Raw genomic sequence first — 13626 nt, 5'->3', positions numbered from 1 at the left:
ATGCCCCTCCTGCCCATCCCATGCAACCCACCCCCGCAAAAAGGGTCTCAACATGGAGGTCACACATATGCCCAGGCCGTGAGCGGGCAAACAGGCCCAACCCCCACTCTCACACTCGCCCAAGCCAATGGCATGTACCAGATGCTCAGCAGGCTCTGCTCACACTTACTGACCTGAGGCCAAACAAACGACCTACAACATTGGATACTTTATGGAACAGAAAGCCTTCAGTATCTCATCCTGGAATGTCCAAGGCCTGAGGTCATCTACCTTTGACCTAAAGAGCAGGAACCTGGACTTCATCAAAGAAATCGGAAATACAGACATTGTCATCCTACAAGAAACCTGGTATAGCGGAGACGGACCCACTGGTTGCCCTCTAGGTTACAGAGAGCTAGTAGTCCCATCCACCAAACTACCAGGTGTGAAACAGGGAAGGGACCCAGGGCGTATGCTAATTTGGTATAGAGCAGACCTGACTCACTCCATTAAATTAATCAAAACAGGAGCATTTTACATTTGACTAGAAATTCAAAAGGAAATGATCTTAACAGGGAAAAATGTCCTCCTGTGTGCTACCTATATCCCCTCACTAGAATCCCCATACTTTAATTAAGACAGCTTCTCCAGCCTGGAGGGGGAAATCAATCATTTCCAGGCCCAGGGACATGTACTAGTCTGTGCGACATAGTGAATAGTGAAGGTGTAAACTTGGCAGTAGAAAATCTTAACAGTATATTTGACCTCTCAGCTTCCCTATCAAATCTAAAAGCAGCCAGATGTGTGACCTGTTGCCACAAGAAAAGGTGAAGAACAAACACCATTGTAAATACAACCCATATTTATGCTTATATTTTACCTTTTGTACTTTAAGCATTTGCACATCATTACAACACTGTATATAGACATAATATGACATTTGTAATGTCTTCATTATTTTGGAACTTCTGTGAGTGTAATGTTTACTGTTCATTTTTATTGTTTATTTCACTTTTGTATAGTATCTACTTCACTTGCTTTGGCAATGTTAACATATGTTTCCCATGCCAATAAAGCCAATTGAATTGAATTGAGAGAGAACGAGGGTGTCATGTCCAAAGGCGTCCACATTGGGTCAATAATCTTCCCCTATTAAATGCAATGTATTCACTTAGGCATCAACCCTGTGACGCTCATCTTTTCCCATTGACTGCAATGTATTGACATAAGCATCATACGTTTTGATGCTTATCGTTTTGTAAAAACGTCACAAGATGCCGTTTTCCTATGATATCTTGTTGCAGCGAGCAGCAGCGTCAGAGTCATAGAACACAATAGGATACTCACTCACAATTTCAGACTACTTTGAGATTACTTGGATCTTCAAAGGGGAATGTGGTCGGGGATTGGTTTCCCATGCTATTCAAACTATGGCACATACAGTACAATTTTATTGACACAAAGTACACAAAGCTTTACATAGAATCGATGTATGATTTTTCTGTAATTTCACAGAAGGAATCAGCCTATGATTCTGGACTTGCCAGGGGAAAAACACCTCAGGCAAAGGACTTCTGGCGTCTTCACCTCCTAATGTCCTCGTCCGTGTTCTTCCCACTCTCATCTGCTTTTGTGCTTCTTGAACAGGGCATATAGGACCTTCAAGGTAGCTGTCACATCCTGAGAGACTATATCTAGGAGAGATGCAGTCAGAGACACATTAAGTGATCAGAGTCATCTATTTGTGCATCATCACCCCTCACCATCACTGGAGCTTTGTTAATGGAGGTCAATAGTGTGCATTTACTGACGCTGCCACAAAACTGAACCAAAAACAACCTTAGCGTTTAGATATTGATTAGATTGTATCTAAGATTAGATCCAACAATATCACTCTTCCCTGTATGATGCATAATTAAAGGGATACTTCCTGATTTTGGCAATGAGGACCTTTATCTACCTCCCTGCCAACACAGCAGCTACTCTTCCTGGGTTCTGGCAAAATGAAGGCAGTTTATACAATTCTGACCATTATACAGTTCTGACCATGACAGTTTACAATCTAGGGTTACTCCAAGCAGTTTATTATTCTCAACTTGCTCAATTTCCACATTATTTATTAGAATATTTAGTTGAGGCTTGGGGTTTAGTGAGTGTTTTGTTCCAAATACAATGCTTTTAGTTTTAGAAATATTTAGGGCTAACTTATTCCTTGCCACCCACTCTAAACTAACTTTGTTGAGTGTTGCAGTCATTTCAGTCACTGTAGTAGCTGATGTGTATAGTGTTGAGTCATCCGCATACATAGACGCAATGGCTTTACTCAAAATCAGTTGCATGTCAAGTAAAATGTCAGTAAAAATGGAAAAAAGCAAGAGGCCTAAACAGCTACCCTGGGGAATTTCTGATTCTAACTGGATTATATTTGAGAGGCTTCCATTAAATAACACCTTCTGTATTCTGTTAGACAAGTAACTCTTTATCCACATTATACCAGGAGGTGTAAAGCCATAACACATACGTTTTTCCAGCAGCAGACTATGATCGAAAATGTCAAAAGCTGCACTGAAGTCTAACAAGACAACCTCCCCAAAATTGTGGGTACTATTTGTATGTCACTGTGTCCAGTATGAAAGAAGTTAGAGGTAGTTTTGCGAGCCCATGCTAACTAGCGTTAGCACAATAACTGGAAGTCTATGGGTATATGCTAGCATGTTAGTAGATACCCATAGACTTCTAGTCATTGTGCTGACGCTACTTAGCATTGACTCACAAAACTACCTCTAACTTCCTTTTTACTGGACACAGACATACAAATTGTATCCACAAGTTCATCCGACTCTGGGAGGTAGATAAAATAATTCACTGCCAAAATCCCTAAGTATCCCTTTAAATTAACCATTTAGATCGGCTAGAGCTCCTGCTAGCCTAATTAATGCACACAGTGGTGTGTGCTGTAGACCTGGAGCAGTGGGATTCCTTATTCCATCACAGAAATGTGCCCGTAATTAAAAGTACGCAAAAAAATGAATTAAATCTGTCTCTTGCTTCTGGGTTAAATGAGTTGTACCGGCCCAAACATTCACATTTATCAACTCAAAGCTTTACTTTTAAATTACAGGTTATGCTGCCAGGCAATTAACCAGCTTCTTTTATAATAATTTACAAAGTAAATGCTCAGCGCTTCTTTATTAACAGTTAATTCAGAGACAAAATCAAGAAAACACACATGCACATACAGTATGTACACACACACACACACACACTTCTAGCCTCTTGTCAGTTTGGCATTGCATGATAGAAAGAAGTGTTGTCTGTGTGTCTATCAACAACTAACAAAAAGAGGTTTCCTCCCTGAGAGAGCCTCTAAATAAATTATTATGACCTCAGAGTGGGCCTGAGTCCCAATAGAACTCAAAACTAGTGTTCTACAGATGTAGGATCTTAATTTGAGCCAGTTTTCTACAACAGGAAAATAATCCTGCAGCAACCGGAAATGTGAATTATTATGTGGATTTTAATCTATGGACATTTGTGTAGCGGTTGGTGCATTTTCCGTAAGGGAAAATCAAGTCTGAAAATGTGTGGAAATTACAAAACTTCAGAAGCCTTATTAAACCGCAAATACACTTAAAGTTTTGCATTTCCTGCAACAGAGATCTCAAGATCCTACATCTGTATATAGGGAATAGGTTGCCATTTGGGACAAAGCCCTCGGCCAATCATCCAGGGCGATAATCATCATATTCATCATATTCATGAATATTCCAACGGAATCCCAGCTATCCCTTTATATCCCCATGCGTAGTGATGTGGCTTAACTCAAACTATCAACACAAATCCTGGCTTCCACTCGACATATGAACAGTGGCATACCGCTATTGCCCAGATAAATGGCTATGATACAGGAAATCTTCTGAATTAGTTGAACAATTCTGTCTCACAGCTCCATTACTGTGATGTGAAAATTACAGCCCAGAGCAATTTTGGTCAAACTTCCTATTACAAAGATATATTCACTTACAGTAGGATACGTGTGGATGTGATATTTTTAGATAGTCTCCTCAAGCTCCTCTATCTCCTACTCTAAGTGCACTATTACAAGACCCATTTGGCTCCAAGTTGGTGAGACAATATACGTAGGTCAACTATGGGTGCCACAGAAAATGAACACACTTACCTTGGGGCTCAATGTTGGTCGTGGGTAGCCCTATGTCATTCAGGAGGTCCAGGGCCACGGTCACATTCTGAAGCTAGACCAGAGAGAGTGAGGTGAGAGACACAGCAGGCCATGACACATGCAGATGGCTGACCCACCGTGGCAACGTTATCTCAATCTCATACAGAAGTACAGTGAATAACGTAATACACTAGTCACTTTAAACAATTCCACTTCATATAATGTTTACATACCCTACATTACTCATCTTATACTGTGGGGAGAACAAGTATTTGATAACCTGCAAAATTGGCAGTGTTTCCTACTCAAAAAGCATGTAGAGGTTTGTCATTTTTATCATAGGTACACTTCAACTGTGAGAGACGGAATCTAAAACAAAAATCCAGAAAATCACATTGTATGATTTTTAAGTAATTAATTTGCATTTATTGCATGACATAAGTATTTGATACATCAGAAAAGCAGAACTTAATATTTGGTACAGAAACCTTTGTTTGCAATTACAGAGATCATACATTTCCTGTAGTTCTTGACCAGGTTTGCACACACTGCAGCAGGGATTTTGGCCCACTCCTCCATACAGACCTTCTCCAGATCCTTCAGGTTTCGGGGCTGTCGCTGGGCAATACGGAATTTCAGCTCCCTCCAAAGATTTTCTTTTGGGTTCAGGTCTGGAGACTGCCTAGGCCACTCCAGGACCTTGAGATGCTTCTTACGGAGCCACTCCTTAGTTGCCCTGGCTGTGTGTTTTGGGTCATTGTCATGCTGGAAGACCCAGCCACGACCCATCTTCAATGCTCTTACTGAGGGAAGGAGGTTGTTGGCCAAGATCTCGCAATACATGGCCCCATCCATCCTCCCCTCAATACGGTGCAGTCGTCCTGTCCCCTTTGCAGAAAAGCATCCCCAAAGAAGGATGTTTCCACCTCCATGCTTCACGGTTGGGATGGTGTTCTTGGGGTTGTACTCATCCTTCTTCTTCCTCCAAACACGGCGAGTGGAGTTTAGACCAAAAAGCTATATTTTTGTCTCATCAGACCACATGACCTTCTCCCATTCCTCCTCTGGATCATGCAGATGGTCATTGGCAAACTTCAGGCGGGCCTGGACATGCGCTGGCTTGAGCAGGGGGACCTTGCGTGCACTGCAGGATTTTAATCCATGACGGCGTAGTGTGTTACTAATGGTTTTCTTTGAGACTGTGGTCCCAGCTCTCTTCAGGTCATTGACCAGGTCCTGCCGTGTAGTTCTGGGCTGATCCCTCACCTTCCTCATGATCATTGATGCCCCACGTGGTGAGATCTTGCATGGAGCCCCAGACCGAGGGTGATTGACCGTCATCTTGAACTTCTTCCATTTTCTAATAATTGCGCCAACAGTCGTTGCCTTCTCACCAAGCTGCTTGCCTATTGTCCTGTAGCCCATCCCAGCCTTGTGCAGGTCTACAATTTTATCCCTGATGTCCTTACACAGCTCTCTGGTCTTGGCCATTGTGGAGAGGTTGGAGTCTGTTTGATTGAGTGTGTGGACAGGTGTCTTTTATACAGGTAACAAGCTCAAACAGGTGCAGTTAATACAGGTAATGAGTGGAGAATAGGATGGCTTCTTAAAAAAAAACTAACAGGTCTGTGAGAGCTGGAATTCTTACTGGTTGGTAGGTGATCAAATACTTATGTCATGCAATATAATGGAAATGAATTACTTAAAAATCATACAATGTGAATTTCTGGATTTTTGTTTTAGATTCCATCTCTCACAGTTGAAGTGTACCTATGATAAAAAAAAATACAGACCTCTTGCAATTACAGAGAAGTAGGAAAATCTGCTAAATCGGCAGTGTATCAAATACTTCTTCTCCCCACTGTATGTATATACTGTACCCTATACCATCTACTGCATCTTGCCTATGCCGTTCGAACATCGGTCATCCATGTATTTATATGTACATTTTCTTATTCATTCCTTTACACTTGTGTGTATGAGGTAGTTGTTGTGGTATTGTTAGATTACTTGTTAGATATTACTGGAACTAGAAACACAAGCATTTCGCTACACTCGCATTAACATCTGCTAACCATGTGTATGTGACCAATTACATTTTATTTGATTTGATGTGATTATACTATACCCTTATTCTTATGGATTTCAAATTATTAACACATTGAATCGAATTGTTCCGCTGCTGTCAGAATATCATTGTAGGCCAAAATGTTATATTTGTTCCATTCACTGTATCATACGTAAGCTCCGCCCATACCATTGAGCCAAACAATCGCATACATTTTTCCTTTGAGGCAGAGCTGCCTTCAGAACATGATTCCTCCCAAAGAAGGAGTCCTGGGACACAGGAGTTCCTTACCATCTCAGTAGCGTTGACTGGGGTGATGTTGAAGTCATAGAGTGGAACAAAGAAGCCCTCCAACTGTCCAATCAGCAGAAGGAGAATAACACCATCTGAAAACTACATGGATAAAGAACACCGTCAGTTGGTTCTTACCCAAATGGGTGTGGTGTGATGTAACTGAAAGGAAACAGATCAATCACCTTTCAATTCACAACACTGGTAGTGCTCAATTAATACCCATTCCAAACAGGATGGCCAAACCCTTTTCTACAGTAAAACAAACCTGTTTCTCCATGTCTGTCACCTGTAGTCCCAAGGTTGACATCTTCTTGTTGACAAAGTGCATGATGGCCTATAATGGTAAGATATAGGATTACAGACCTACCACTTTAAAAAAAGGTGTTGACATTTTAACCTCTGTCCATGTCGCTTTGAATAAAAGGGTCTTCTAAATGGTATATACAGTGGGTATCATAAGTATTCACCCCACTTGGATTTTTTCCCATTTTGTTGTGCTACAAAAGTGGGATTGAAAATATAGTCGTTGCATAAGTATTCACCCCCTTTGTTTAGGCAAGCCAAACTTAGTTCAGAAGTAAAATGTGGCTTAACCAATCACATAAAAAGTTACATGGACTCACTCTGTGTGAAATAACAGGGGTTGACATGATTTGTTTATGACTATCCCTTCCTCTATCCCCCATATATACAATACCTGTAAGGTCCCTCAGTCAAGAATTGATTCCATATGTTTATTTCATAATTTTGATGTCTTCACTAATATTCTTCAAGTAAGAAAAAGCAACAACGGCTCAGCCACACAAGCTCACAAAACGGGAACGCCAAGGTCTGAGCGCTTAAAAATCATCTGTCCTCGGTTGCAACACTCACTCCCGAGTTCAAACTCCCTCTGGAAGCAATGAAGAACTGTTTGTCCGGGGGTTTCCATGGCAGAGCAGCCACACACACGACTAAGATCACCATGCACGATGCAAAGCATCGCCTGGACTGGTGTAAAGCTCACTGCCATTGGACTCTGGAGCAGTGGAAACGTGTTCTCTGGAGTGATGAATCACGCTTCACCATCTGGCAATCCGAATCTGGGTTTGGTGGATGCCAGGAGAATGCTACCTGCCCGAATGCATAGTGCCAACTGTAAAATTTGGTGGAGGAGGAATAATGTTCTGAGCTGTTTTTCATGGTTCGGGCAAGGTACTTTAGTTCCCGTGAAGGCAAGTCTTAACGCTACAGTATAAAATGGCATTCGGACGATTCTGTGCTTCCAACTTTGTGGCAACAGTTTGGGGAAGGCCCTTTCCTGTTTCAGCATAACAATGCCCCCATGCACAAAGCGAGATCCATACAGATATGGTTTGTCGATATCGGTGTGGAAGAACTTGATTGGCCTGCACAGAGCCCTGACCTCAACCCCATCAAACAACTCTGAGATAAATTGGAACGCTGACCGCGAGCCAGGCCTAATAGCCCAACATCAGTGTCCAACCTCACTAATGCTCTTGTGGCTGAATGGAAGCAAGTCCCCACAGCAATGTTCCAACATCTAGTGGAAAGCTTTCCCAGACAAGAAGGGTGGAGGCTGTCATAGCAACAAAGTGGGGACCAACTCAATATTAATGCCCATGATTTTGGAATGAGACAAACAGGTGTCCACATACTTTTGATCATGCAGTATATACAGCGCATTCAGAAAGTATTCAGACCTCTTCCCTTTTCCCACATTTTGTTACTTTACAGCCTTAATCTAAAATGAATGAAATTGCTTTTTTCCCCTCATCAATCTACACACAATAACCCATAATGACATCACAATACCCCATAATGACATCACAATACCCCATAATGACAAAGTGAAAACAGGTTTTTAGAAAGTTCTGCAGCATTGAAGGTCCCCGAGAACACAGTGGCATTCATCGTTCTTAAATGGAAGAAGTTTGGAATTACCAAGACTCTTCTTAGAGCTGGCCGCCCGGCCAAACTGAGCAAATGGGGGAGAAGGGCCTTGGTCAGGGAGGTGATCAAGAACCTGATGGTCACTCTGACAGAGCTCCAGAGTTCCTCTGTGGAGATGGGAGAACCTTCCAGAAGGACAACTATCTCTGCAGCACTGCACCAATCAGGCCTTTATGGTAGAGTGGCCAGACGGAAGCCACTCCTCAGGAGAAGACACATGAGAAGACGCCCTCTTGGAGTTTGCCAAAGGGCACCTAAGGACTCTCAGACCGTGAGAAACAAGATTCTCTGGTCTGATGAAACCAATATTGAACTCTTTGGCCTGAATGCCAAGGGTCACGTCTGGAGGAAACCTGGCACCATCCCTACGGTGAAGCATGGTGGTGGCAGCATCTTGCTGTGGGGAAATGTTTCGGTGGAAGGGACTGTGAGACTAGTCAGGATCGAGGGAAAGATGAACGGAGCAAAGTACAGAGAGATTATTGATGAAAACCTGCTCCAGAGCACCCAGGACCTCAGACTGGGGTGAAGGTTTACCTTTCAACAGGACAACGACCCTAAGCACACAACCAAGACAACGCAGGAGTGACTTCGGGACAAGTCTCTGACTGTCCTTGAGTGGCCCAGCCAGAGTCCGGACTTGAACCCAATCGAACATCTCTGGAGAGACCGGAAAATAGCTGTGCAACGACGCTCCCCATCCAACCTGACAGAGGATCTGCAGAGAAGAATGGGAGAAACTCCCCAAATACAGGTGTGCCAAGCTTGTAGCGTCATGCCCAAGAAGACTCAAGGCTGTAATCTCTGTCAAAGGGGCTTTAGGGGAGTAAAGGTTCTGAATACTTATATAAATGTGATATTTCAGTTGTTGTGTTTAGTACATTTGCAAACATTTCTAAAAACCTGTTTTTGCTTTGTCATTATAGGGTATTGTGTGCAGATATATTTTTTTTAGAATAAGGCTGTAACACAATAAAATGTTAAGGGGTCAGAATAATTTCCGAATACACTGCATATATACCGTATAAAACAACAACATTCAATGTCACTGTGTTGACATATTCTAATGAGACCATATTACAGTTGTATAGGGTCAGTGCGGTGCTCATTCAATCATACACAGTATGAGCAATCAGAGGCATTATTCACACAAATCAGCCTCTCCCTGAATCAGGACCAGTATAGCTAGACAATACATACGCTAGTCCTATAATCAATCCTCTGTCTAATAATGCAATGGTTAAGACTGCAGAACAGGTCAGCAGGGATGGAAGACCCATCATTTTTCTATTACCCGCTTTACTGTGTTGATCTTGTGGGGTTCCAGCTTCAGCAGCTGCTCAATGGGATCCTCGCCTGGACGAGGAGACAGGAAGGAGAGGGTTTATCTCTGCAATGTCCTGGATAAACGGCAGCACAGGACTGCAAAGGTGACCCTGAATATCTTACTCACTGTCTGAGCTGCTCAGGGCGTCGGTAGCTGAATCGCTGTTGAGGTAGACAGCAAATTAAGTGAATATTCGATCTCCTGAAACAGAATCCATTCTCTGAAGAACATGCAACTGTAATCGGACACAACAACATAATCTGAAATAATTTAGCAACCTTTCATCTGTAAGAATCTCTATTTCCTTTTCTGATTTGATTCCACTTCTGTTGACCTGAAGTGAGAGCACAACTTTATTGAACAGGGGAGTCTCTTTTTTTTTTAGGTTGATTTAGGGTAAAGTACCATTCATTTGACATCAAACTCACCTCCAACAAGACAACTTCCACTCTGACATTTGGGGGAAGCTCCAGATTAGGCTGGAAGCACCTCACCATGGCAACCAGAAGATGGAGTGTGGCCAGCAAGTCTTTGCTGTGGATGACTGACAGAGAAGGAAGGGAATGAAGGGAGAGTCAACCTGCTTGAACACCATACCAAAGCCCTATGCAGTCAATCTTGTTGGCAACACAACACAAACTAATCTCCAGCCCCACTGATGATTAACACTGCACCCCGTGGGTCTGCCTTTTCCCCTACAGTAATCCCTCTCAGTAGGTGTCAGCAGACTGGGGTTATACTGTAGCTTCACCATCAAATCTTATTGAAGAGTCCCTTAGCCAAACATGGCTCTGAGGGGAACAGCAGTGTTGTGTAGCTTTCCCAGCCGACAGTGGACGTCCTAAGGACGTGGTTTTGTTTGCGGGGTTGTATTGTGAATGTGACTCACGTTTGACACTCCACCTGCTGAGAGAGCTGTCCTGTAGCCCCAGTTTCTCATTCAGGGCCTCCAGGATGACCTCCAGCTTGCGTGTCTGAGCAGCGCTGGTCACCGCTATCTCCTCCACAGACAGAAGCACTCCAGCTAACCTCCCTGTGAACAGCACAGGTAAAGGTAAAGGCCAAGCACATACGGGGGGGGGGAGAGAGAGAGAGAGAGAGAGAGAGAGAGAGAGAGAGAGAGAGAGAGAGAGAGAGAGAGAGAGAGAGAGAGAGAGAGAGAGAGAGTGTGTGTGTGTGTGTGTGTGTGTGTGTGTGTGTGTGTGTGTGCGTGTCTCACCAAGGAGGTGATGCAAGATTAGGCCATCAAAGATATCCTCTTCCAGACTCTGCACTATGATGTGTTCCTCTTTCAAAGTACTGTTGATCCAGTTAACCAAAACCTGTAAAGACCAAGGTTCATGATAACAGTAAGTTATACTCGGTGATATTAATTGCCTGCTATAGTACTGTATTAGTCTCTTTTGACGTAGCTACTGTTACAGAAATGTACCAAATGTACCAACGAAGATATTTGGTTCTGGGTGCAGAGATCAGTAACGTACTATCTACTGCAGTGGAGGCTGCTGAGGGGAGGGCGGCTCATAATAATGACTGGAATGGATTGTAATAGAGTGAATGGAATGGTATCAGACACATGAAAACCATGTTTTTGATACCATATACCACTCCATTTACTCCGTTCCAGCCATTATTATGAGCCGTTCTCCCCTCAGCAGCCTCCACTGATCTACTGTGGTAAATCTTTGTATACATGACCTTTACTGGTCTATTCAGAGCAGACTCTGATGTTGTGATATCAAAGGATTCCTATTGCAATTTTCACCTATGTCTCTATTCAATTATTCATGAGTAAGAGACTGGTTGGTGTGTTATTGAGGTGTTAAAGAGAGCAGATGTGGGATTACAAGGGCCAGATAGACTCCGTGGTTTTCTCTTTCCAACACTTTTATGCCTACACTGTTGTACGCTCATCTAATTGATGAAGACAATTGTTTCATTTTACTTGAATTTATTCCATAAGCATCTTTTCTATTTCAAATCCTCTCTGAGGGCTTAGGGAGAAGGTGGCCTGGCAACATTTATCTGGGCCTAGCAACGACTCCGTGATCTGTCTACCATCATCTCTAATAAAGATGTACTGGTCGACCCACCTCTCACACAAGAGGGCTTAGTGGTTCAGCATACCCTAATGAATATGCAATCAGAGGCTTTCTTTGTAATGACTTTTCTGCCCGTACGACCCTGGGGTAACATGGCACTAGAGTATAGTAGTATAATGTATCAATGATGTTATTATGGGCTTTGATGATAGATAACACATTTAGGATAATGTTGTGGCTGGTGTTGGAACATGAATTCTAAAATAGAGATCAATCGTACCGATTTCAGCTTTTCAAGTTTGGGATCTTTCAAAGATGTCGGCTGAATGATCTTCCTCCTCTCACCTGTTTCAACGTGCAAAATGTTCAGTTGAGGCTGCTGCTTGACAACCATTTTGGAAAGAAAATATGAAATCAAATAGTTTTCCTGAGCTTGAGTACAGTTGAATGTAGACTTACCCTGGAAAGATTCAATGTCCTCAGGGTCTTTCCCCTGGTACATATCAGGAAAATCCTCCATATCCCCTATAGGGAGCAAAATATGAACACAGTGCTTCTGGTATCAGTGAAGCCGTGTCAATGATAGTTCAAATTCAATTCATGTAAGGGATCATTTCAAACCTCCGATGTGAAGACTGAAACAGTTCTGGTATTTAATTTGGTTACTTCCTTCTCAGTGAGTTCACTTCTGCCTAAGCTGAGCCCGCACAAGTGAACAAACGGGCAAATGGATATATACCCCATAACTTCCTGTGAAGTCCCACTACCATGCTGCATGCAATCGTCTCTCTGGATATTTTATTTGGATTCTGGGCCCCAAAACAACACAGAATAGAAACAAGTTCAGAGGAAGGCCTTCTGACAGTAGACTAACCTGACTGGGATGCACTGTGACCAACAACATGTAAAAGTGTCTCCCTGAGACGAGAGTGTAGCTTCACTGTGCCATCTGTGTGTGTAGTTCACTCCTCTCCTAAAGATTCTCTGCCTGAAGTTGACACAAACTTTCCCCCCGGAGGCACACCAAAAAAGGTTTTATCCAGTAAACCTTACCTTCAGAGCAGTAGCAGCAAGCAGACTGAATAGGGGAACTCCTGTGCACAGCTTCCTGACTGACGTCAACACTGAATCAATCCAAATAGCCGTGCTACAAAAAGAACTGCACCCAATCTGACAAGCAGTTCTCCAGAAACATGCCACGGGATGACAGCACAAACCAACTTCACCCAATTCAGGACCAATTAAACATTTCTATGAGAAACAAAAAGGACGAATGAAGGAGTAAACGGGTATAAAGAAAAATGAGAGGATGCGGAAGGAAATAAGTAAGTAGTGAGCACTTCCTCTTTTGTAACTGTGGTTTTGCTACACAGAGTTCAGAGTGCGTTCTGAGGAAAGGTCTCATATATGATGCTTAGTGGCCAAGACTTATAGTTTAGAGCATTAGGATAGAGTGCAAGACCGGTAAACGTGAGGTCACTTCACCTCATAGAAGTGAAAGCGTTCTCTTAGCAAACACACAGGAGGCCCAAACGAACAGGACAGCTCTACTGTATGGCTCACTGACAACCCTATCACACATTCCCTTTGGAAGCTGGCTCTATCAGTTGGTTGTTGTCTGTCCTCCAGCACTCCACAATCATCGGCAGAGAGAGACAGAGACAACACACTGCATGTGCTCCCTCTCCACGTCAGAGGAGCAGAGAAAAACACAGACGCCATCACCTAGAGAGGAAAGGGAGATTTAGGAAAGGGGAGGTCGCCATGGTAACCAAGGAAATAG

General features: G+C 42.9%; 1 protein-coding gene across 3 annotated transcripts; it reads right to left on the bottom strand.

Annotated features, from left to right (window-relative positions):
• Positions 1 to 823: 823 nt before the first annotated feature.
• On the bottom strand, positions 824 to 13199 carry LOC139370292 (parvin, gamma). 3 transcript variants are annotated; one of them, XM_071109687.1, is made up of 13 exons: positions 12897 to 13199; positions 12303 to 12368; positions 12124 to 12188; positions 11021 to 11123; positions 10691 to 10834; positions 10230 to 10345; positions 10080 to 10135; positions 9928 to 9962; positions 9769 to 9830; positions 6787 to 6855; positions 6519 to 6620; positions 4160 to 4232; positions 824 to 1673 (listed from the first exon to the last, which is right to left on the bottom strand). In XM_071109687.1, exons 2-13 carry the CDS (start codon positions 12361 to 12363, stop codon positions 1600 to 1602), a joined length of 960 nt encoding a protein of 319 aa, XP_070965788.1. In that variant the 5' UTR covers positions 12364 to 12368; positions 12897 to 13199; the 3' UTR covers positions 824 to 1599. The 3 variants fall into 3 exon arrangements, with proteins under 3 accessions (XP_070965788.1, XP_070965804.1, XP_070965796.1); XM_071109703.1 differs by having other exon boundaries at positions 12303 to 12396; positions 12897 to 13084; XM_071109695.1 differs by lacking the exon at positions 12897 to 13199 and having other exon boundaries at positions 12303 to 12433.
• Between the last annotated feature and the right edge of the window lie 427 nt (positions 13200 to 13626).

Source organism: Oncorhynchus clarkii, chromosome 2, assembly GCF_045791955.1.
Source record: "Oncorhynchus clarkii lewisi isolate Uvic-CL-2024 chromosome 2, UVic_Ocla_1.0, whole genome shotgun sequence".
NCBI lineage: Eukaryota > Metazoa > Chordata > Actinopteri > Salmoniformes > Salmonidae > Oncorhynchus > Oncorhynchus clarkii.
Note: the sequence above shows the minus strand (reverse complement) of the source record. Positions and strands in the feature narration are given on the sequence as shown.